This window comes from Xenopus laevis, chromosome 8L, assembly GCF_017654675.1.
Source record: "Xenopus laevis strain J_2021 chromosome 8L, Xenopus_laevis_v10.1, whole genome shotgun sequence".
NCBI lineage: Eukaryota > Metazoa > Chordata > Amphibia > Anura > Pipidae > Xenopus > Xenopus laevis.
In genome coordinates this window covers 97520956-97546417 of record NC_054385.1, presented here as the reverse complement: position 1 = coordinate 97546417, position 25462 = coordinate 97520956, and the positions used below count along the sequence as shown (strand labels likewise).

At 39.5% G+C, this 25462-nt stretch overlaps 1 protein-coding gene across 1 annotated transcript; it reads right to left on the bottom strand.

Moving 5' to 3' along the window:
- Nucleotides 1-3199: 3199 nt before the first annotated feature.
- Nucleotides 3200-25207, bottom strand: tmem62.L (transmembrane protein 62 L homeolog). The gene is made up of 14 exons (XM_018231053.2): nucleotides 24910-25207; nucleotides 22679-22790; nucleotides 19016-19153; nucleotides 17909-17954; nucleotides 16752-16893; nucleotides 14161-14285; nucleotides 13222-13344; nucleotides 12869-13024; nucleotides 10294-10453; nucleotides 9004-9117; nucleotides 8107-8191; nucleotides 6642-6746; nucleotides 5352-5470; nucleotides 3200-4465 (listed from the first exon to the last, which is right to left on the bottom strand). Exons 1-14 carry the CDS (start codon nucleotides 25066-25068, stop codon nucleotides 4139-4141), a joined length of 1911 nt encoding a protein of 636 aa, XP_018086542.1. The 5' UTR covers nucleotides 25069-25207; the 3' UTR covers nucleotides 3200-4138.
- Between the last annotated feature and the right edge of the window lie 255 nt (nucleotides 25208-25462).

The following is a 25462-nucleotide window of genomic DNA, read 5'->3' as shown; positions in this document are numbered from 1 at the left end:
TTCCACTGTAAGGTACCCTGTTTGCTCAACATTAAAATGATTTCAAATCTTCCTTTGAAGGTAGGTTTTGTGTCAAAATCAGTGCTATTTTAGCCACCAGAAACTTGTCTTTACCAAAGTGGTAAACAGTTGCCCCTTGTAACTCTCAGAGAAAATTTTCATTTTTTAAAAAAGAAAATCTGCTCTTTAAAGCTGGCCATAGACACAAAGATACAGTCGTACAAATCCTCAATATGTGGGTGACTGTAACTACTATGTCAGACCCTAGGGCCCACGATCGGCTCAGCCCGATATTGCCCACCTCAAGGTGGGCATATCAGAGAGAGATCCGCACCTTTAAGGTGGCCATACAGGCACAGATAATATGTGTCAACAGATATCTGCAAAAGACTTGAATATCAGTCGGCTCATTGATTGGGCAGGTTGAAGAATTTTATAGGCATGTGAACATCAGCCACTATTTACTACTGAATCATCAGATAGAGCTAGAATTCCATTGTTTCTACCTGTATATCTGATGATTCTGCTCTAAATATCTGTATTGAAAACAAACAATCTTTCCTGTGACCAATGGTTGCAGGAAAGATCATTATTGTAACATGTATGGTCACCTTCAGTGGCGTAACTAGATATTACTGTGCCCCACAGCAAACTATTTTTTAGGCCCCCAAAATGTTTAGACGTTGACTTGTTTTTTCAATATTTATTGAAACTGTATATGAATTATGGGCTCATGGGGCCCCTATACCTCCTGGGCCCCCCTGCAGCTGCAGGGTCTGCTTCCTCTATAGTTACGCCCCTGGTCACCTTTACCTTCAAATGGGATCCAGATCAACATAGATGACCTGTTGCTATCATTTAGAGAAAAAGTATGCTTACATCCAGTATCGATCCTAGAGAGGGGCGGGCCTTGGTGCGTGACACGCAGCCGGGCCCCGCCCCCCTCCGTACGGCCGCATTTGTTAGTGGCGCATGGACTGCCGGGGGCCCAAAGGGGGTGCGGGCCCTGGCCCGCTCGCACCCCCTGCTCCCCCAGTAGTTCCGCCACTGCTTACATCTACATTAAATCCAGGCATGTGTTGGTTTCTAGAATAGCCCAATGCACTCCTTATTAAATGTAGCACACAGTGGTATATGCAAAAGTGAAAAACTGTTTTAATAAATTTAAAATATGAATACAACAATGCATCTATATTACAAACAATGGCATACCCATACCACCAGTGCAAATTAGCAAATATGTTAAAACAGAAACGATGTGCAAAAAGGTGAGAAACAACATTTGAGAAAAACTCCTTTCTCAACTGAATTTCTCACTAAAAATAGATTTTCTTGCAATACAAAAAAAAACCCTGAAAATATGTGCGGCATCTTAAATATCATAATATCATGTGATTATGATACTTTCTAGTTAGCGGGTGCTTTTTTAACTATAGGCTGGATTTCTACTGGCTGTGGAGGCTGAAAGGGGTAGTTCACGTTCATGGTAACTTTTAGTATGTTATAGCAGGTAAAGTTGCTGTACTGTGTTAGCCGGTAGAAATGTTACAGGGCCACCCTTTTGAAATAAAAAATAACAAAAGTATAAAGGTGATACCTTTATTGGCTAACTAATATAATTATAGCAAGCTTTCAGAACATTTTAGTTCCTTTTCAACCTGATTACAATAAAGCTATGGTGTTCTCTGTTATATATACAACATTCAGCTCATAGGTCAAATCATTGATATTCCTTTTTGTTGGTCATTTGACCTATGAGCTGAACTACAGTATTTGTCTTCTTCTTCGAGCTTTCAAATGGGGGTCACTGACCCCATCTAAAAACAAATGCTCTGTAATTCTACAAATGTAATGTTATTGCTACTTTGTATTACTCATCTTTCTATTCAGGTCCTCTCCTACTCATATTCCAGTCTCATTCAAATGAATGCATGGTTGCTGGGGTTATATGGACCCTGAAAGTGCAAACTGGAGAGCTGCTGAATAAAAAACTAAATAACTCAAAAACTCCAAATGAAAACCAATTGCAAATTGTCTCAGAATATCACTCTCTACATCATACTAAAAGTTAACTCAATGGTGAACAACCCCATTAAGATGGTAGTAAGGCACACACCTGGTTTTCCCCACCCTCTAACATGTTGGACAGTGGGAATAAGTAATTGGGAAGAAACGCACTTCACATAGTTGTCTGTTCATCGGCACCTGTAAATAAAATGTGGGTTATCAGAAGACATTACCAGCAGAACAAATCATTGCACCCAATGATAACATTTAGTTAGTGTTAACCTCTGTGTGAGCCAATCCTTTGGCTTTTATATTGTATGTTTCAGTGCCTTTCTCTCCATGATGGCTGGGGGTAACATGGGAAAGTATATTGTACAAGTGTGATTAACTCAGTGTCCTTTAAAATAATCTTTAATGATTATTTAGGTTCTTTATAGTGGATCTATGTGTACACAAAGATTTTTATAAATTAATAAAAGAAATTAAGTCCTATGAATACACCGTACAGTTAGATGTGTGCACGCTTAATATTACACATCCCCTACCGCCATCCCTAGTTTGAGAGCTGATTTTGTCCTGCCTTCGAGTGCACGCGCTTCTGGTACGTGATCAACCTGAGGACCTGATGTGGTGCAGAAAGACAGAGTTCTAGTTAAGGGACAATAATACATAGGAATAAGTCATCAGAGTAAGTATCACCCTAGAAAGTCACACTGGTGCCTTCACATGAGCATGTGTTGTTTTTAGACTTGGGGATTCAACATTTGGACACGGTTCAGAAAGGAAAATAGTCACGTTTGTCTTCCAGCTGTAGTTCCACAATATCAAGGGCAGCAAATGTGCAAATTTACTTAGTACGTTCACCACCAGGTGGTACTACTGTATATATCTTTGCAGACCGTTTGCTTTTACACCACTCTGTCTAGTTTAAAGTGATACTGACACTAAAAAAAAAAAAAACTCTTCAAAATTTTAATGTACATAAACAGTTACCTATAGGACATGTTGATTGTTTTTCGTTCCTTTTGTAAGTAAATGTTACTTGAAGTTCCTAAACCTACTGTTTTCCAACTTGACTGTCACTTCTTCGCATCTTCGCATCAGGTCATTTAAACTGCTGCTAGGCAATGCCTTGTGGCAGATTTGTAAAAGGTGCATCTAAGGATACATCTACTTGTACAGGAACACAAAGTTTTGGTTTCAGTATTACTTTTATTTTAATTTAAAAATACTGATTTAGAAATATTTGTAATGATTTCATAATAGTGGTAAAACTATACTTTTACATTCAACAACTGTAAACGTCAGCACCTTCAATATATTGTGCAAGTCACCAATTGATTAAAGAATTACTCCACACTGCTTTTAGGAACATAAATTAACACAAAATCTGCCCAGGTTTTCACTTAATGCCATTCTGACCCACATTCTTTAATGTAAGGAATGTGTTTTAGCATCACCTGGAGGGATAATGGAACAGCTACATTATTTTATAGGGATGCACTGAATCCAGGATTCTGTATTAGGCCATCCAGGATTCAGCCATTTCAGCTGCATTCGGATTCAGCAGAATAATTATGCCTGGCTCAACTGAATCCTTAAAATCACGACTTTCCGTCACACAAAACAAAGAGGCAAAAAAACGGTTTCTTTTTTTCCTTCCCTAATTTGCATATGAAAATTAGGATTCAGTCTGGTATTCTGCCGAATCTTTCATGAAGGATTCCGGGGGGTAAAGCCAAATTCAAAATATTGGATTTGGTGCATCCCTACTATTTTAGCCTATTTCTAAACTTTAAAAATTATTTCATAATCCAGAAAAATATTTATAACAGGCAGCTGCTATTGGGGCCACTTTTGTCTTCTGCCACTGCCAATTTTTGTGATTGGAAAATGACATTGCAGCAGCCACAGCCTCCAATGTCAGTTACCAAATAAAATCTGTAGTGATTGAAGGCTGAAGTGTGATCTAAAATGCAATGAAAACAAATGTTATTATGTACTGAACAGTTTAAGGTGGTGCAGGCCTTTTCAAAAGGAATATCTTACCTGTACACAAGGTTACACCTTTAGGTACAGATGAGAAATACTTCATCATAAAACATTTTTACATGTAGTTACTTCCCAATTGTCAGGAACTCTGGCAGTTTTTAAGTTCTATAATATAGGATCTGAGTTCAGGGGTGCTAAACCTCCACACTTTCCCGCCAAGTAACACAGTAGCCACAACCAGCCATAACTTCATCGGTGAGAGGAAGGCTGCTAAGGTCCCGTAGGTCATTGCCAAGAAGATGCTGGAGTACACTTGCCATACGAAAATTAGGATCACAAACAAATAGATGGGGAGGCAAACAATTTTCCTGCTGTGTCGGAAATGGGAGCAGAATCCATGGCCTTTGCATCGGAGCAATAGGCACCAGCACAGGTAAGCCGTCATAGGAATGTTAAAAAATACCATCTAAATGAATAAGACAAAAATGAAATGTTATTCAGTTTAAGTATATGGTTCTATAGTCAACAGAGAGCTTGGCAAGACAGGAGCTCATCAATTCTGACCAACTGTCTTTGCACAATACAGTTTATTTTCTGTGCAATAATGATTTGTTCCATATTGGAATAGAATTGTCAGAATTCTCTCCCTAAATGTGATTTTGCATCAGGGAGCAAGGATATTGGTAGGTCAGCAGCACAAAGTAATACCACTCTATAGGGCAGAATGGCAGCCAACCGCTCAGAAGAAGTCAAACACATTCTGACTGAAACCTAGGTCCTATACCTGTATCAGGTTTGATAAATGTATTTCGGATAAGTTTGTTTGTTCTTGAAAGTCATGACATTTTTTTTTATAAATGGGGAATATAAATATAGAACTGTTGGAAATACTTCAGGATTACCTAGCTCGGTATTTTATAGATCAGCCCCATAGCTTAAATCTTAAATTTAGTAGAGACATATTTTTGGGTGATATTGGGAAAGTGGCTTTGGGTCTAATCACCTATAGTTACAGGTAGTATTTACTTGAAAACTGTTTAAAAGCAAACATCATATAGTTTGTCATTGGTTACTGCAGATTTTGTACTTTTTCTTACATTTAGGCACAAGTGTCTATGTATGTTGAGTATATGGTAATTCAACATCTAGTAACAAGTGTTCATATGAACTTATATGCATCAAACCATTAAATACACTGGGTTGTATTAAATTTTACAAGAAATGTGATGGTTTGAATGAGTATTTGTGCATACACAAATGGGTACAATGCCATTCACTGTCAACGGTGGGCAAAAATATAGTACTCTGCACCTTGACCTGCTGGTTGTAAAGGATTCCTGAATTGTTTTTACCTGTGTTATTGCAACAAAATAAGTCATGCTCCCTTGAGAGAAATTCCCACCAACAATGACTCCAAAGGCAAAGCAGGCTCCCATATGGCCATCTATAATCTCACCAACAAACCAGGGACCTGAGTAATTTAAGGGAAAACAACAAAACAAATGAAATGTTATTGTGATGGGACCTGAGCAATTTAAGGGAAAACAACAAAACAAATGAAATGTTATTGTGATGGTCCTCCTCAATAGCTAGAGAAAATCATAAGTAGTTGCTGGGACACCAATTAATTTTATGTCCTTCTTGAATACCCTTACCCCGGTGCTCCTTTTTTAAAAGAGGGCAATTTTCCAAAGGGTAAGCTTTTGGTAACTCCCCAGGCATCCCCTGCACCAGGGCATACAGCAAAAGAGTAGAGCACCGGTTGCAATATATTTTTGACCTGTCAACAAGTTTCAGGCCCCATGGTGCCCCTTCCCAAGTGAGAATTGATGTAGTGGGCTTTTTTTCTGTCTATTTTCTGTGCATTAAAACACCAACTGAATGATTCTCTACGTCAGGTAAGGTGTGAGACTGCACATACTCCAAGCCTGACTGGTCACAAAGATGCCTAGGAAGATGAGGCTAGATCAGGGGTCCTCTACCCTTTTTTAACCCATGAGCCACTGGTTGGGGATCACTGGGCTAGATGGTGGTCTCCTATCAGTGGAAAGCTAGCCCCATGCGGCTGCAATGATAACGGCAAAATGAAAATCATAACTATAGTCCTGAATGCCATCAAGTTATATAAATAGCAGCATGGAAGAGACAATTGAGGTCCTAGTAAGCTATGTTAAAACATTTTTATATTTAGGTTACATGAACTTTATAGTGAAGAATGGGAGCTGTAGTCAGCAGTACCTGAAGGACATGGAGACTAAAGACCCAGCCAACAGATAAACTAGATCAATGTCATAGTTAAAATGTAATTATAGTAAAACATATAAAGGGCTAACAAGGGTTCGATTGGATGAAGCAGATATTAGGGACTGTAAAAAGAAACACTGTCAATGTAACCAGTAAATGATGAGAAACCAAGCATTTGACCCATGCACTGAAATTACGCACTGGGTCTGGGTGGATAAATGTGAGTAAAAAGAACTTGCACTTCTAAGTGTTTGGTGGACAGACAGCATCCAGTAACTAAAAGGGAAGAATGTATCAGCATGCCTATGTATGAAGTATGTACCTTTTTTGTCTTCTGCGGTACAAGGCAGCTAAACCAGGCCACAAATGAAAGGCAGCCAGTTTTTTAGTGTACTTACCCACTGCGGTGTAAATGTTGAGCAGCAAGACGGAGTAGTAGAAAAGATTGGTTTTGCAGAGCACATGCATGGAGAAGGATGTCAGAGCAATGGATTCTTGAGGGCCTACAATTTGGAGAGATACATTAGTTACACTAGCAAAAGACCAATGTGCTTGGTTACATAAACTCACAGCTTTAAGGAAGGAAGAACCTTATAGCTCCTTATAGTCCAATTCCCAAAAAATAATCTGCTTCACCAGAACAAAGATAAAAACACATTTTTATCAGAGAGCCAAACTCACAAATGCTAACAAAAACACAAAAGTAAATCGGTTTAGTGACCATATATTTTTCCAGAAAGAATGTAAATTTACTCCCCACAAATCTGGTTGAACAAGTACAGGTATGGGATCTGTTATCTGGAAACCCGTTATACAGAAAGCTCAAAGTTATGGAAAACCATTCCCATAGACTGCATTTTATGCAAAAATCTACATTTTTAATAATGATTTCCTTTTTCTCTGTAATAATAAAATAGTACCTTGTACTTGATCCAAACTAATATATAATTAATCCTTACTGGAAGCAAAACCAGCTTATTGGGTTTATTTAATGTTTACATGATTTTCTAGTAGACTTAAGAAAAAACCCTTATCTGGAAAAACCCAGGTCCCAAGCATTCTGGATAACAGGTCCCATACCTGTACTACATTTTTTTTTTCATGGTGCATTTCTCTTAAGCAATCGTTAGAACACACACAAATGTAATCACTGAAAAGCCTATTTAAAATCTCTAAATACCTGCCACTCTGGCTGCTCAAAGGTTAATAGTAAGGCTCCAGCATCCCCTTAATCACTTTGAATTCATTCTGCTCCTCTAACCCACTCAGCCCCCTCTCTCTGAAATTGCCTTTGGCTATTGGCTAATGAGCATGCTCAGTTCTTCTCAACTCAGCTTAATAAACACACCCTCCAGTCTAGCAGCCAAGGAAGAGATGGCTTCGCTGGTTCCCATAGAAACTCTGCTCTAGCTGTCTGCTCCTATTTTAAATCCTTAACCCCACTCCTGAGCTCAGAGTAACCATTACAGTGCTCAATCCAAGCAGGACTTTTTCGTCATAATAAATTCTGTCTGCGTTAGCCTGCATTCTTCAATTGCATGAACTTTACATTGCATATGTCCTGTTTGCAGATATAAATGTACTGATGATGTTTCAGAGGGAAAGCTTAGCACTGGTTCTGGATTTAGGGTGCTGAACGGGACAACTGGTTTCCATTAGAGATGCCAGGTGTTTTTTTTATTAGTCAAATAAATTTGATTTCATAGTGGATTGTGGCTTCTGTATTATATAGATGACATTATAGAAGATTTATTATGTGATAGGAAGTTGCTTACATAGAGGCAATCAGCTGCAAACAGTCCACTTTATGCTAAAATAAATCTTTCTCCTATAAGAACTGCAGGGTGAGAGATTACCACTTACCCCTAAGAACTGGCCGTCTCTTGTATCGGAAAATAACAAGCAGGATGATCTGGCTCAGCACCAAGAGGAAAAACAGCACTTGTGCCTAGGGAGAAAAGGAGCAATATTTCAATGAATGGGAATATTTAAAGCATATATATAAGGTCACCAGTCACACAGTGTGGGGTATTCTGGGAAAAGAATTAGGGCTGTTATATACAAGTTATCGGCATTTACTATCACAAGTTTAGGATCATATTATATGGGATATCGATACAACTTGGTGGATGTAAGGTACTGAAAATAAATTAGTTTAAATATAGAAGGTTTGGCCCTGGTGCTTAGTCACAGATAACTGTTATTTAGACAGGGAAACCAAAAGGCACAAGACTTTATAAAAAATTCAGTTAAATACAAACAGTTTATACATTAAAAATAACTCCCCAGATTAGGATTCTAATATGAGCAGGTATAATCAGTAGGAAAATCCAGCTTCAGATGAACTACACTCTCTGCACGTGTTCAGATATAATTCTACCACATACTTCTTATACTTGTGGTCAATGTCATGGCCCCTGAGGGCAATTTGTTTGATTGCTTAACTAAAAAATAAAACATTTCAATAAAAATAATGCTGGGGTGCTGCATTTTGTTCCTAAGAGGAGCACAAGGAAAAACTTAATTCACTGACTGACAAGTGACTGGATTCACTTGTGGGCACCTAACATATTAGCAACCTCACACTAAATTCAGATTTCATTTAAGACTAAAAATGTTTTTAAAATTTCTGCAAACAAGTCCCAAATATGCCTGAAATGTGCCATAGATTATTATTGCTGTTCTGATGTTACATCAAATTGGGGAAACCTTAGATAAAGGAAAAGGCCTGTTCACGGGGATTATGTGTGCTTGACTCACCAAAATGTAGTGGTCGGTAAGAAGAACTAAAGATGGAATCAAACTAAAGCCAAGAGATATGCCATCTTCTAGACTGAACAAGTGGCTTATTGTTTGTCTTCTTCCTTCTGCATCCTGTATGGTATTGAGGAGTTCAAAACGGCACGTCAGAGAGAGCAAAATACAAAAATGACCATACTAAAACCATAGTAATAACAATTCATTTAGTGCTTCTTAATCAGTGTACTTTCTAAAAGCCAAGGCTGCTGGTATCCTTTCAAAAGAAATGTAAGCCAGGCCCTAAGAAAAGTACCAAAAGGCATGTGTCACACTACTGCCTAAAAACCACACAGGAGATTTTTTGAGTCTGTCCCACATGTGCATGAACAGGTGGATACCACTCATGTCAGTGTTGAACAGAGAAGGAATTTTTTAGCTGGCTTTTTTTGCTAGAAAAAAATTGCAACATATTCATTATGGTAGAATTAAAAAGAAGGAAGTGAACGGAAAGCAATAGAATGGATACTTAAATCTGATCTGTAAATTTTTAAATCACATGAAAGATTCGGCATCCAGCCTTCACTGAGGGAAGGGAATGCAGTGTGTTGTGTTCTCAACTGACAAGGTAAAGTCTTGTAGACCCTAGGGATCAAAATACACAGACCTCCTGATGCAGGTGCATGAAAACACAATCCATCGGACTTTATCTAAACCGATTTTACACTATAGATTTTGCAGCATCCTACGAGATCTTGTGATATATGAAAAGATCTGGTGGGTGAAAAAGTTTTTATGGTCAGGTTTTTAGAGGTTTGGCCAGATCTTTGCCCAATTTGACCACAGAAAAAAATCAAACCTGCCAAATTTAGGCCAGATATCGGTCAGGCGGATCCATTGATGGTCACTTTATACTAGACAATAAGCTATAGAGTCACCAGCTTTTATGGGCCCCTGTGTGGCCACGTTAAGCATTTTATTTTTCTATATGTTCTTCTGCTTTCTTGGGGAAAAACCTTAAATAAAGTGTCACCTGCACTGCATTGATTTATTTGTGCCTGAGTTTTGGGTTTCTGGAAGTTGGTGCAATGGTCTACCCCCTGGAGACCATGATTAAAACTTCCTTAAAACAAAACTGACCAATTAATACCTTAGATTATTACATTATGGAAGAATATACTATTCTGTTCTATTCAGGCATCTGTATTTCCCTTTATCTTCTCAAAACTAATGCAGCGGAGCATCACAGAATTTTTACACCTATAGGTGCACATATTTTTTGTTTATTTTCTGACATTTCAGATAATGGCTCACCTGGACATCAACACTAATCTCATGAATCCCAGTCTGGTAGTTATCAGGGTTCCATTTTAAGGTGTACAGAGGTCCAGATGATAGGGAAGCCTCACCCAGCTCAATACCATCTATTGTGACATGTACTGAGGTGATAGGACTGGTGGAGAATATCAGGATCCTTCAAGAAGACAAAACAAAATTTACATTTACAACCATTTAAAAGACACCAGCGAGTTTGATAGGAGTTTGCAGTGCAACATAACATCAAACATCAATGCAGGAATCTTACACTTAATTTATTGGTGACTAGAAGTAAGACATTCTGATGCAGACTGTATTGTTTCTATGCAGAAATATAATGAATGTCTGAATTAACTACTAATTGGCCTTGAATGGAGAATTTCTATTGTATGTCAGTCTAGCCCTAAGCACAAGTAACAGACAACAGTCCAGGTGATATACTGTGACTTGACAGAAAAAGAAGCCCAATTCTTTGATGAGTTTTAGTTCTCCCTTAGATTCATGTATATCGAAACTTTAACCGTTAAGGCATATGTCATGAATTTTAACTCTGGACAAAGAAAATTGATTTCCCCACATCTCCACTCTGTTACTCTCTTGCTCTGCCAGTACACTGCCCCCCTCAGCAACTACGTCCCCCCCCCCCAACACTTGACACCTTCCCCCCACAACTGCTCTCTCTTACTGATAGGGATGTCGCGGACTGTTCGCCCGCGAACTAGTTCGCGCGAACATCGACTGTTCGCGTCCGCCGAATGTTCGCGAACGTCGCGCGGCGTTCGCCAATTTGGGTTCGCCTTAGCTGGCGCTTATTTTTGCCATTTCTCCCCCAGACCAGCAGATACATGGCAGCCAATCAGGAAGCTCTCCCTCCTGGACCACCCCCACACTCCCTGGACCACTCCCCTTCCATATAAAAAACTGAAGCCCTGCAGCGTTTTTTCATTCTGCCTGTGTGTGCTTGGAAGAGCTAGTGTAGGGAGAGAGCTGTTTAGTGATTTGAGGGACAGTTGATAGTAACTTTGCTGGCTAGTAATCTACTTGATACTGCTCTGTATTGTAGGGACAGAACTCTGCAGGGATTTGAGGGACAGTGAGTTTAGGTTAGTTAGCTTTGCTGACTAGTAATCTACATTCTACTGCAGTGCTCTGTATGTAGCTGCTGTGGGCACTGATCTCTTCTGATCTCATCTGCTGACTGCTGTAATAACCCAATAGTCCTTGTAAGGACTGCTTTTATTTTCTTTTTTGTTTTTTTTACTTTGCTACTGTAAGAGCCCAGTGCTATTAGTCTAGCTGTGTTGGGGAGTGGGACTGGTGTGCTGCTCCTCCTAGTAGTTCACCACCACCAGCACCAACCAGAGTCAAAATTGTTACAAAGTATCTTATTTGCACCTGTTAGTTGTTCTGAGCTCTCTGCCAAAAGCTAATTAAGTTAGAAACTGTTTTTTTTCTGGCTGTTCAGTTCAGAGAAAAGAGGGACTGGTGTGCTGCTCCTCCTAGTAGTTCACCACTACCAGCACCAACCAGAGTCAAAATTGTTACAAAGTATCTTATTTACACCTGTTAGCTGTTCTGAGCTCTCTGCCAAAAGCTAATTAAGTTAGAAACTGGGTTTTTTCTGGCTGTTCAGTGCAGAGAAAAGAGGGACTTTCCAGTACAAAAGAGGGACAGGGGGTTGAGTGGTCAAAAGAGGGACAGTTGGGAGGTATGCAAGTGCCACCTAGCTGTGTGAGCTTTTTCACATTCTGTCTAAATAATAACAATAATAATTCCGTGTCCGTAAACATCACCTGAGTGATGTTTTTACAGCAGCAATAATATATTCCGTATCCACTACTGTATACGTTGCCCTTGCAGGCATTGTTTGCCCAGTTGTTTTGCCACCTAGCTTTGTGAGCTTTTTCACATTCCGTGTCCAGAAACATCACCTGAGTGACGTAGTGTGATTTCTGCCCTTTACAGCACAAAACGCAGCGCTGTGTCAACAATGTATTTTTCAGAAACATTTTTGCCCTTGATCCCCCTCTGGCATGCCACTGTCCAGGTCGTTGCACCCTTTAAACAACTTTAAAATCATTTTTCTGGCCAGAAATTTCTTTTCTAGCTTTTAAAATTCGCCTTCCCATTGAAGTCTATGGGGTTCGCGACGTTCGCGAACCGTTCGCATTTTTGCCCGGAAGTTCGCGAACATGTTTGCGAACATTTTTTCCGACGTTCGCTACATCCCTACTTACTGATGCATGGAGGGCCTGAGAGAAGGCAGAACAAGTAGTTGCCCAGGGTCCTAGTGCCATCCAGATCCTTGCAACCTACACATATGCCTATTCTGCTTACCCTAATTCTGGCCATGGAAACTAGCTCCCTGATAAATATTTTGTGGAAGTATCCCATAAAGTTATCTGGATGAAAGTCATCAATGGCATTCCATAATAACTGCTCCATTTGCTTCTCAGCTACCAATTAAAGGCCTAAATATGGCCGGCTCTCTGCAGACAAGGACCAGAACGAAAGATAAGTATAATAGTGGGTCTGAGTTGTCCAGTGCATAGGTGAGTAGGCTCTAGATCACCTGATATGAGTAGAATGCAGAATCCTCTGTGTAGGTTCTTGAGCAGGGTTGGTGTAGAGGGCAGGCTTGGGATTAGTAATGAGGATTGCTGGCCATTCATTGTACACTAGATCCACAAAGCTAAAGAGGTCATGATCAAAGGCAAAGATGCGATATCTGGAACAAAAGAACGCAAATCAACACTGTAAAGCAGTAGTGCTCAGTATAACAGGGTTGTGTGAAAATAGAAAGTGCAATGAAGAGGCAGGTTAGGAGTAATAAATGCATTGTAGTTTTTTGGAAGGCAATTGAATTACAAGAGTACACAAATAATATACAGAGTCTGACAGAGACTGAGGAGCTAGAACCTTTACCTTCTATTATGCATCCAGTCTCCAAGCTCCAACTCAAGGGTTCCTTGCTTGTGCTGACTGTGCAGAACAGGTGCCATACCTCCCAGAGTATGTAGGTGCCCACACATATACGCCACAGCTGAACTGAAAACAAAACTCCGTTATAGCAGACATTCAATACAATCCATTTATAATATAATTAGTATTGAGGAGCCAGCTATATAATTTAAATTAAAGGAAGATGCTCCAGTTTCAGAAGCATTTCAGCTAAGGTGATGTGAGCATGTGTTCTTGCCCAAATCTAAAAAGGCTCAATCAAAAATGAACTATACCCTATCAATCACCACCCATCTATTATATTGGCCATTTAGATTGATACCCCACAGCACACTTCTTACCCTCCAAATCATTCCCATTTGCCCCATAAATCATCTTTCTTAGTATGAATTTCGAAGGAGCCCCTGTGTACACTATCTTGTTGTAGGCAATTGGCACAAACCTCAATTTGCCTAAAACATTAACATCACTGCCACAAAGAATAATGTTGACTCTAATGTGAACATGCATTTGTGGATGCATGTTCACATAAGAGTCAATGGTCTTCAAGGCACGGCATGGTGCTATAAGATATAAGCTTATATTCCCATGCATGCTCAGTAAGTACTGCAGTATCTAATATTCTTAAACGTTTTAAGGGTTTAGTTTGCCTTTAAATGACACTGACTTCCTCTACCCATGACTGCCCTTATCTCAGGGTTTTCATGTTTTAACCCATGCACAGTGTTCATGAGCTGAAATGCATGAAGGAGACAATTATAAAAGGCAAGTCATATATTGTATATACCAAATCACACACACAGCAATGCTGCTGTATCTTGTGTGTAGGAAAAAAAAGTGATACAATTAATAATTGATTTAATTAACAGGAGTCAAGAAGATTATTGCAGCAAGGGGCCAAACCTCATTACAGCCCGGACCCCAGGAGAAGCAGAGACAATGGTAGAAGTGGGGTAGTGGCCAAACCACACTGTCTGGTTGCTGTAGTGGCTTTCCATAGCCAGTCTGGAAAGTGTGTGCATTTGTGTCTAAAACAACAAAAATTAAGATATGTTAAAAACCTAGGTCATTTAAATAATATGATACATTTAGCATTTTAGTTTTTGAAATACAACAGCTTTAAAAAATCATGTTTGGATTGGGAAAGGTTTATTTATTAACATATAGTACTGGGTTGCACAAGCACAGGTGAAAGCCATTTTGTTTAGCTACAGCAACCTATCAGATTTGTTTTAAATGCTAAATGACCTAGGCCTGAATTGGCTGCTACGGAAATATAATACAGTAAACAGTTTTGTGTGTAAATATCCCTGGAAGCCTTTTAGAAGTACAGCAGCAGATATACAATGAATGCGGGATAATTCATTGTTGTGCATCTATCAAATGTTTTGATCACAAAAAATTATTCTCAGCGTTTGGAGGGTTGTACTTGCCCTGGTTGGTGCAGGTGATACCTGGGAGCAGGGAAGACAATGGCAGTACCACATTCAGCTGGAAAGGACCCTGGGCCAGGTATTTTTTTTAAATAAGAGGTAAGCTAACTCATTTGACATATCATTAAATATAAAACTGGGGGTGCCTAAAGAATCTGCACCCCCCCCCCCAGCGTTTATCGCTTGCTTTTCTTTCAAGTCTTTTTTATACCAGACATATGGTTTTCTTTCTTACAAAAGCCTCAAATGCAGAGTTTCCCATAATCCAATGCTGCCAATCATCAGCCTCACAACAGGATCACCATGGAATGTGCTGCATGCAAAGTTCTACCAACTGAATAGGCACTAACATGTTAAATACGTTGCAGAGGGTAGAGAGGATTACAGTGAGAAAAGGAGGAACATTCTGGCTTCATTGGTACCTTCACATAACATAGTTGTCTAGGATAACAGTAGCTAAACATTTATCTGGAATGCCATTTGCCTTTAAATAAGCATATGAAGAAAGGTTTAAACTAGGCTAAACATACTTCGGTATGGGACCTGTTATCCAGAATGCTCAGGACCTGGGGTTTTCCGTATAAGAGATCTTTCTGTAATTTGGGTCTTTATACCTAAAAAATCCAGTAAAACAGTAAATAATCCCAATAGGCTATTTTTGCTTCCAATAAGGATTAATTATATTTTAGTTTGGATCAAGTACAAGGTGATGTTATATTATTACAGAGAAAAAGAAAACCATTTTGAAAAATTTTGATTATTTGATTATAATGGAGTCTAACGGAGATGCGTTTTCTGTAATTTGGAGCTTGCTGGATAAAGGGTTTCCGGATAACAGATCTCATACCTGTAGCTATAAAAAGCTGCTGTCCATCCACTAGATTAGGGAACAGAGCTTTAAAAATATAAGTTTTAAGCACTAGTCCCAACTGACCCCTAGTGTCTACTCCCAGTGTGTCTGCCCAGGTTATTCCTGAAAACAACACTAACACTAAGGGGCCCATTTACTTAGAGTGAAGGAATAGAGGAAAAATACTTTGAATTTCGAATGGTCGAATATGGCTACTTCGACCACGACCTTCGAATCGAATGATTCGATCTAAAAATCGTTCAACTATTCGACCATTCGATAGTCGAAGTACTGTCTCTTTAAAAATTTCTTCGACCCCCTAGTTCGCCACCTTAAACCTACCGAGGCCAATGTTAGCCTATGGGGAAGGTCAAATAACCCTCGATATTCGACCCTAGGTAAATATGCCCCTAGGCAAATTTGTGGTGGTATCCCATAGTAACTACCTAGATTGTTGTTTTTATTTTCTACCTGCAGAAAACGATACAAACCTATATAATGAATGTTTTCTATGGCTGCTGCGGAGCAAAGTAAAAATGTAATTATTTTGGATTTTATTCAACCCATTGAGATACTGAAGTTGTAAAACAGGAACAGCATCAAAACATAAAACAACCTTTAGCATAAATACTATTGCCACATATTGAAATGTAAGTATGCATTGTATCTAGTCTAGTTTAAGTAGAATCATAAAATGTCACACCTAAGCTAAACTAAGCTAAGCATTACCATAGGTTCAAAAGATGTAGTTTATAATAGTGTTTAGGTTATACAATTTTGCTTGAGATTATTTTTTTGCCACTTCGGTCTGTTTTTTATTTTCAGCTTCAGTTTCCTTAATGGGTTGAATACTTTATTTTTACTTTGCACTAGCAACGCATAGACAACAATAATTGGTTAGGCTTGGTCAGCTTTCTGCAGGAAGAACAATGAAAACAAGCATCTAAGTAGTCACTGTGGGACACCAAACAACAAATTTGCCTAGTGTTAGTTGTAACTAAGTTAACTTTTAGTATGTTAAAGAATGGCTAATTCAAGGCAACTTTTCAACTGGCCTTCATTTTTTTTTTTCTTTCAAATGGTTTCACTGACCCCATCTAAAAATAAATACCCTATAAGGCTACCCATTTATTGCTGTTGCTACTTTTTATAGTTAGGAATGTGACAATGCAAGATTTGAATTCTTTCTGACCATTAGAAGAAAATGTTACCTTATCTATGATACCAAAAAAGTTGTAAGGCCGCTTAGGGCCTGGGGTGAGCGTAGCATCAATGCAAATGAAGGAGTAGTTTCCAAAGGGAGTATTGTGGACATAATGGAAGGAACCTTCTTTTTGCCATGCTGAATATTTTCTATAAGAAGAAAAACATACTGAAAATACCTCAGCAGCCAAGGTGCAACCCAAAGAGACATCATTGCTGATTAGGCTAATGGATGATACGCTGTGGTTTGTTATACAGGTATGGGACCTGTTATCCAGAATGCTCGGGACCTGTGGTTTTCCGGATAACGGATCTTTCCGTAATTTGGGTCTTAAGTCTGCCTTAAGTCTACTAGAAATCCATTTAAACATTAAATAAACCCAATAGGCTGGTTTTGCTTCCAATAAGAATTAATTATATCTTAGTTGGGATCAAGTACAAGCTACTGTTTTATTATTACAGAGAAAAAGGAAATCATTTTAAAAAATATGGATTATTTGGATAAAATGGAGTCTATGGGAGACGGCCATTCCGTAATTCAGAGCTTTCTGGATATCGGGTTTCTGGATAAGGGATCCTATACCTGTAGAAAGACTGCTGCAGAACTACTAATTAACCAGTTCCCTGCCAGGGATTACAGTTATGCACACACAGAAAAAAAATAAATGTCTTGTTTTATTTGTACATGTTCTAGTTCAGTCCTCCTAATGTCAAATCATGTATCCAATCTGACTGGAGCTCCTATCACTTATATGAAGGATTTAGCTCACAAAAGCATGTACAGAATATGCAGAGCCTGACATATGGATTTCGATCACTAGTCATGCAATAGTGTGCTACATTATATGTACAGTGAATGACAAGCCGAGATGGATCCAAGTTGGTCCTCGCACATGCCATGTCACAGCTCTGTTAAATGAATACAGCTACATGAAACTGTAAAACTGAACAGAAGGCCTAAAAATAAAGCATAAGGGGATTCATTGAGAATACAGATAACCAACACCGGCCAATAAATAATACACAGAGAGCCTTGAACAAACTAAACTCACAAATGTTCCAGCAACATTAAATAAATGTCACTTCTCCAAATTACCTGGTTATACGCTCCAAATGTGTAAGAAAACTACAATGCAACCCTTTAAATTATTTGCCACTTAGATACCTGTAGAAGTTCTTGATGCTTCTCAAGTCGGGGATGTTAAATGAATCTGATGGAAGATCAAAATCATATGTTGTTAACAGTGCAATGAAAAGTCCTCATGGAGGAATTGATTTGTGCGTTTCATAAAGTAGAGATAAGCAGAAACACATGTAAAGGAGCAGTCAAGGAGTAAAGGAACACTTCTTACACGCAACAACGAATATCCTGGGGCAATGTTGCTTCAACTATACATTGTTTATTAAGGATAACATAAGTTTTCTATGTCAGTCAGTAGTGATTTCAAATTCCCCATTTATAACAACATATATCTCTAAACATACAAACACACAAAAAGTTTTCTTAATACAAAGAAACTTAATTTTTATATAGTCAAAACTTGCCCAAACAGCAGACATGTGTATGTCACATATCTGCTTTTCGAGAATGAGCTATTGATTGTCAAGCCCCCTATGTTGCCTACACAAAAGCAGACATTTTCTGGCCAACCTCCACTCCACGTGTCTGCACTCAAGGAGAAGCTGTTCTTTTCAGAGCAGAAAGAGCAGCATTCAGGGGCAGATTTATCAAAGGTCGAGGTGAATTTTCGAATGAAATAAATTCGACTTCGACCATTCACCATCTAAAACCTGTCGAATTGCTGTTTAAGCCTATGGGGGACCTCCTAGAACCTATTTGGAGTCAATTGGTGGACTTCAAATCGAATTAGATCGAATGCGCTATTTCTTCGATTCGTACGATTCTAATTTGGCCGAATACAGACCTATTTGATCAAAAACTGACCTATTCGACCAAAAAAAAACTTTGACTTAATTTCGGTTTGTCTTTTTGAATTTGAATTTTGAAGTTTTTTCAATTTGAAATTCGACCCTTGATAAATATGCCCCTCAGTAGGCCCTTAGAAACAGTCTTTTTATGAAGCAAGCCCCTAAGACGAGAATAGGTTATTATCCCTTTAGGTGCTGTCGATTACTGAGCGAATAATGCATTAAATCCATAAGACAAGGATAACCTGGCCATGAAAAATTACCTTTGCAAAACTAATATTACAATGGGAGCCCATATCAAGAGATGATGGTCATAATAAAAGAAACAAGTTTTTCATCTTACCATGGTTCCCCCTTATGTCGATCCATTTTGTTCGCTTCAAGATCCCCGACTTCTTCAAAACAGATTGGTAAACCTTCCACTCGTCCTCATACTGGTCTGAGCCCAGCCGATCCTTGGTCTTGGCATCAGTGAGGTCACCTAAATAATTAAGTTCAAATATTATTTAAAAAACTAAAAACATTCCTTATTGACATTGACCAGCAACAAATTCTATGTCCAGGGATTCCCCTCCAATGGGCCCAGCAGTTCAGGTAGCTGAGGATCATGATAGATGCTGACCCCGGCTACCTGAATTTAGACCTGTTTATCACATCATTTAACTAACCTCATAAAAATAGTTTATATCTCTAAATTACTGTATGTGTTACATAATGCTCCTTGCTATTTCCCCAAATCTCTCTTTAAACAGATCAACCACTACTTATCCCCTTTATATGGAACAACAAGCCCCCTAGGGTAGCCTGGACAAGACTGACTGCCCCTCTAGTGGAAGGGGCCTGGCACTCCCACACATTGCAATTCATTACTTACACTGGTGCTTTGTTCCTGACCCCTACAACCCTAACACTCCCCTACAGGCAATCTTGGCATCCTTGGAGGGCCTACATAATTTTTCCGTACCGTCACCTCAATATGTCACCATTACGGACTACACTCTGTACCCTACACAAGACCTGGACCGTGGCACTCAAACTGTTGGGTTACTCTCCTCTATTGAAGTCTAGCTACTTACCTCTTTGGGGCAACTCATAGCTCCCACACTTCAGATTTTTGCAGGACTTTATTTTCTTGCCTAAAATCAACATCAAGTACCTGGGGGACCTTTGCCTTTCTTTCCCCTCAGCTAACCCACCTCACGCTAGAAGAAATTCTCCATTCCCCCACAAAACGTGATGTTCACAGGTACCAAACCATTCCGATCAACAGAAGAATGGTGGTCTTCTCAAATCCCCAATGTTTGGGAAGAGCCGACTGAGAACATATATATTATCCTCATCTCGATAAAGAACAGGCTTTTCCAGGGGCGTAACTACAGAGGAAGCAGACCCTGCCGCTGCAGGGGGCCCAGGAGGTAAAAGGGCCCCATGAGGCCCTAATTCATATACAATTTCAATAAACATTGGCAAAACAAGTCAACCTCTAGACATTTTAGGAGGCTGAAAAATAATTTGCTGTGGGGCCTAGTAATATCTAGAAACGCCATTAAGCTTCCAAGACCTGTATGTAACTCCTATGAAGTTATGACAAATGGCTCGAGTACCCACTGACTCCTGCCTTAGATGTGGTACCATATACCTTGATATATGAGTTACCATATACCTTTATATTCCTAATGAAGATCACCACGGCCGAATCCAGTGAGCAGCCCATGATCAACTTCCTTCACAGGAAGGAGGTAGGTATATCAACAAATTGCTACTGTATTCTATTAAGTATACAGAATGTAAGACAATACTATATATTCTGACCAAATGTTTATGTGACCTAGAAATTTGTGTTTAATTTATAGGGGTTTTTATTTCTTACACTTTGATTTTCTTTGATTTTTAGTTCGGGGGAAAAAATAAAAAATAAATAAAGTAATAAAGTTTACTTTTAATTATTAACTTTCCCTAAGCAGCAAGAGGAGACATTTTACAATGGCACCCCTACTGCATTTCTTCCCTCTCCCACCATGGCCTATCCTTGTCCTCCTTAGCTGGAGACTGATGATGTACTACAACTGCTTACAAGCTGATGCCTCCTATCTGTCACAGCCATGCTCTATCCCAAGCCCACTGTGCAATCAAATTTGGCACTTTTATGTAATACAGTGCTAGCATTATCCACAGGAACATGACGCTGGGTTTCATAGGGTGTACTGGAGCTCTTTAAAAAGACCACAGCTCAAGTGGTTTTACAGTTAGGTTTCAAATAAATCAAGTGTGACATGTTAAGAGACACAAGAGGAAAGGGGTACCAGTCCCATATAGTTTACAGACCAAGAGCCTTGGGTAACCTACAGACACAACTACATAGCTAGGGCATTGCATCATAAGTGCAAAGGCTGAATCAGATGTAAAGCTACTGTTTCAAAACTGTTTTGAGGAGAAGAGACAGAGGAAAGCTTCTCCATGGAGAAATTCAGGGATATAATTCCAGATGAAAGGAGCGGCATGGTGAAGAATAACAACATAGTGTGCACATTATGCCACAGGAACCTGGAAGATATATCAGGGCTTCATGGGCGGCATGGGACATGCTTGATGGGTGTTGAAAGAAGTGGTTCATCTTTTAACTTTTAGAAAGATCTAGACATTTTCTTTGTGGTTTATGACTTATTTAGCTTTTTGTTCAGTGTGGAATTTTAGCAGCTATCTCGTTGCTAGAGTTAAGTTTACCTTAGCAACAGGTCAGCAGTTTAAACGAGAGCCTCTGACAAAGTTCACATGCTGTGAATGAAACGCGCGTCAGGCGCATACTCTTTTACGATTTTAATTTCGTTAGGCAGGGCATCGCAAGATACCTGAAACAAATGGGATAATTGTCACCACTGGGAGGTTGTTACGCTGTGGGTGAAGGGGTTGGTGTGGCTGTGGTGCTGGGACTGGCTTCTTTTATATCCTATAACACAATTAATGTCCTTACCATCGAGTACATTTTTGCTCCTATTTAACGACCGGGAGGGTGTTCACTGCAGGAGAAGGGGTTGGCTTGGAAACAGTGGGTAAATGGAATCATAAGTTCATCGCCGCAGCAAGCTTAGAGCTGCACTTACTTATTACCTCTTTCAGTACCTGGGAGGGTTTATACTGTGGGTGAAGGGGTTGGTTCGGAATGGTTGGGAAACGGAACCTACTTCTGCTACCGCCGCAATAAATTTAAGAGTCGCACCTAGATAGTGCCTCTTTCGGTCTAAACGCAGCAGTCTGCTACGATATTAATATTTTAGACGTTAATTAAATGTATAAAATGCTACATTGTCTATGTATATAAGGCTGATACCAGTACACAACAACACGCCACAATATTATTTTGTGGGATTGTTCAGCATATATATTGCCGCAGAGATTTGTTTCAAACCCACTATCCTGTGGCATCTCGCCTTCCTGTACCTAAAGTATTTTTAATGGTGTTAATCTGGACTTCTTTCTTTCTCTTTCTTAATGATATTTATTAAAAGTTATGTTTTAACACATGTTGTGGGGTAGACATATGACTGTGTTTTGGGACTAAGAGGGATGGGAAGGTGCAAAGCAATAGTTCAATTCTTTTTCTTTTCTATATTGGTTTAATTATTTCACCTTGCACACCATCGGTTGTTTTCTATTTGATGGGAGGTGCTCCCCAATACTCCTTACTTATTGATTAAATGAGAGACACTAGAAGATGAATCGGGCAAAAGTCTAAATAGAAAGATAGGCAATAAAAAGTAACATAACGACAAAATTGTAGCTTCACAGAGCAACAATATTTGGCTGCTGGGGTCAGTGACACAACTCAGCTAATTACTTTTTATGCTAATACACTGGATCAGGGTGAGTGTGATTAGGAGTAAAGATGACAGTGCGGTGCTCCCAAAGAAAGAACCCTGATACAGAGCCTTTTTTTACTGAAGAGGGGCACTGGCCAGACATGCATATAAGCAAACCTTTAATGACATAACTGCCCATTCCCTAGTACCTGTGGCTAGAACCAAAACAGGATTGATGACTGGGAGACTTTCCATGCAAAAGGCTTCAAACTCTGTGACTCTCTCGGGATCCAGAAATTTAGACACATGGATATCAGTCACCTGCATTACAAGAGAAAAGAAATAAAAATATCAAAACAAACGGATTACACAATCTGAAAACCACAATGTTTGTGTGTGGTGGTAGAAAAGTCTAAAGGTCCCCATAGACGCGACGATTCTTCTTGCCGAACGACCGATTTTAGGGAAGCCCGACCAATCCTTCGAAATTATCGTGCGGTTAGTGGTATTCGAACGATCGTACATCTTACGATTTTTCAGCCGACATCTGTCGGGAAATTGATCGGCCAGGTCAAAAAATCTTTGTCGGTCCCAGTGCAATCTCTCTATGTTTGCAGGGCCAAGCAGGCAGCTCCCCTTTGTTTTCCTGGTAAATTGGTCTTTTTAGTTGATGGTAGATTCGTACGATCGTACGATCGTTCTGAGAAGATCGTGGTCTCACGATCAGGATCTGATCTTTTAAAAATCTCAACATCTATGGCCAGCTTTAAAGGTCTGATTGCTGGATCCAAAAGGGATGACTTTTGCAGGGGGGGGAATAGGGATTAGCATGAGCTTGTTTTGAGTGCAATGGGGCATGACCAGGCAAATTATTTAATTGGGCATTTTGTCATTAGGTCCACATTCTTCCTATCGGTAGGGTATACAGCCCTGGAGCTCAAGCTGGTGTTAAGTCTGGACACCATGATTTCTGTGGGTCCTGCAAATTGTATGGGACTGCCGTAAATTTTGCATTTCTGTACTGTCTCCATAAAGCAAGTAAATATTATATGGCTACAGCAACATATCTACCTGACTGACATGGAAATGCTTTGAAAACTTTGCAGTTTTCTCCCAAATTCATTTAACTCCATCAGTGCGTCTGTTATTCGTTCAAAAAGGCAGAATTGCTAAAATGCCCACTTTGATGCCACTTTTCCAGCCCTGAACCATTTTGGTTACACAGGGCATCCCTCTCTGTGCATATATACTTTGAAATCAGTGGCCGAAAGTCATTTAACCCCTTCAGCACTCCTGTTACTTATTCAAAATGGTAGAATGATGCCCACTTTGATGCCACTTTTCCTGCCCAGAACCATTTCTGGCAAAGCTGATATGAGATGGATTTTTTGAGGGGCATCCCTCTCGGTGCATATATGCGTTAAAACTAGTGGCACAAAGTCATTTAACCCCTTCAGCACCCCTGTTACTTATTCAAAAAGGTAGAATTGCTAAACTGCCCACTTTGATGCCACGTTTCCTGCCAACAACACTTTCAGGCCAGGCTGGAAACAGGTGGATTTTAAGCGGGTCATTTTACCCTTTAAAGGGGAGCCTCACCTTTAAGTTAACTTTTAGTATGTTATAGAATGGTTAATTTCAATTGGTTTTCATTATTTATTTATTTACTTTATTTATTAAAGTATTTTCTACCTTCTTCTAACTCTTTCCAGTTGTCAAATGGATGTCACTGACCCCATATTAAAAACAAATTGTCTGTACGGCTACAAATGTATTGTTATTGAGACTTTGTATTACTCATTTTTCTATTCAGGCCTATTCTATTCTTATTGCAGGGTCTCATTGAAGTTAATGCATGGTTGCTAGGGTCAGAATTACCCTAGCAACCATGTATTACCTTGAATAAGGAACTGCATTAACTCGCTGAAACTGCAATCTGGAGAGCTGCCGAATAAAACGCTAAATAACTCAAAAACCACAAATAATAAAAAATGAAAACCAATTGCAAATTGTCTCAGAATATCACTCTCTACATACTTAACGTTGAATGTTAACCCCTTTAAATAGCAGACTGAATAAGAAACTAAGTGCCACTTTGGTGACACTGTTTCTGGCCCAAAACCATTTGTGGCCAGGCAGAAGCAGGCGGTTGTTTATGTAGGGCAACCCTTTCTATAAATGGATACTTTTTAATCTGTGCCCCAAGGTCATTTTCTTAAAAACATCAGTTACTTATTTATTGTCTGAATAAGAAATCAGCTTTAGTAATCTCATAAGAAAACAACTTCTGTTCACTCACAATTCACAAATTAAAATAAGCATCCCATTTACTCTCCCATGGCTAAATGTACACCTGTCATTCTGGTTTGTGGACTTCATATCCCAGCATCCCCCAAGAGCCTGGCTTATCCAACAGCTACCTCCACCATTCCCTTCTCACCTGCACAGCCCAGAAGAGATTGTTGAGCTCTGATCCAGGCAGTGGTCCTCTATCATAATGGCGACGCTGTAGCTGAGCCCGACGTCCGATTGTACTGTACCAGCCGATGATTTGTGTCAACATCCCAGCAACTAACAAGCCACCTACCAACTTCAGCATTCTGATCCAGCACCGCTGAGCAACCACTCTTGCCCATCTGTGGGCAGCCTGTCAGCTTCTACACTTCCGCATCAGTCACTTCCCATGCCGAGAGCCGCAGAAAGATTCTTTCTGCATGGTGTCTGGGAAGAAAGGAGGGCTGGGCGTGTCTTCCACAGGAAGTAGTCATAATTGTGAGTGACAAGCAATAGTCCCACCCCAAAGCTGTGTAAGATTGAGATTGAAGTAGTTGTAATGAAGCTGCATTTTTCTCAAACTGTAGTGTTTCTGGGTATTTTCATCAGCTCATTTCTACTGTGTACAAAAGCCTCCCATCTGAAGTGAAACCTTCATTAAAGCAGTTGCTATTATAGTATAATTTTCAACCACAGATTGAACAACTTAATTTTACATA

Excerpts from the sequence above, each read along its gene's own strand:
- tmem62.L (XM_018231053.2), bottom strand. The coding sequence starts at position 25,068 with ATGCTGAAGTTGGTAGGTGGCTTGTTAGTTGCTGGGATGTTGACACAA. Across the intron at positions 22,791-24,909 it reads ATCTCTTCTGGGCTGTGCAG|GTGACTGATATCCATGTGTC; the intron begins GTGAGAAGGGAA and ends CTTGTAATGCAG. Across the intron at positions 6,747-8,106 it reads GAGACGGCCAGTTCTTAGGG|GCCCTCAAGAATCCATTGCT; the intron begins GTAAGTGGTAAT and ends TCCAAATTGTAG.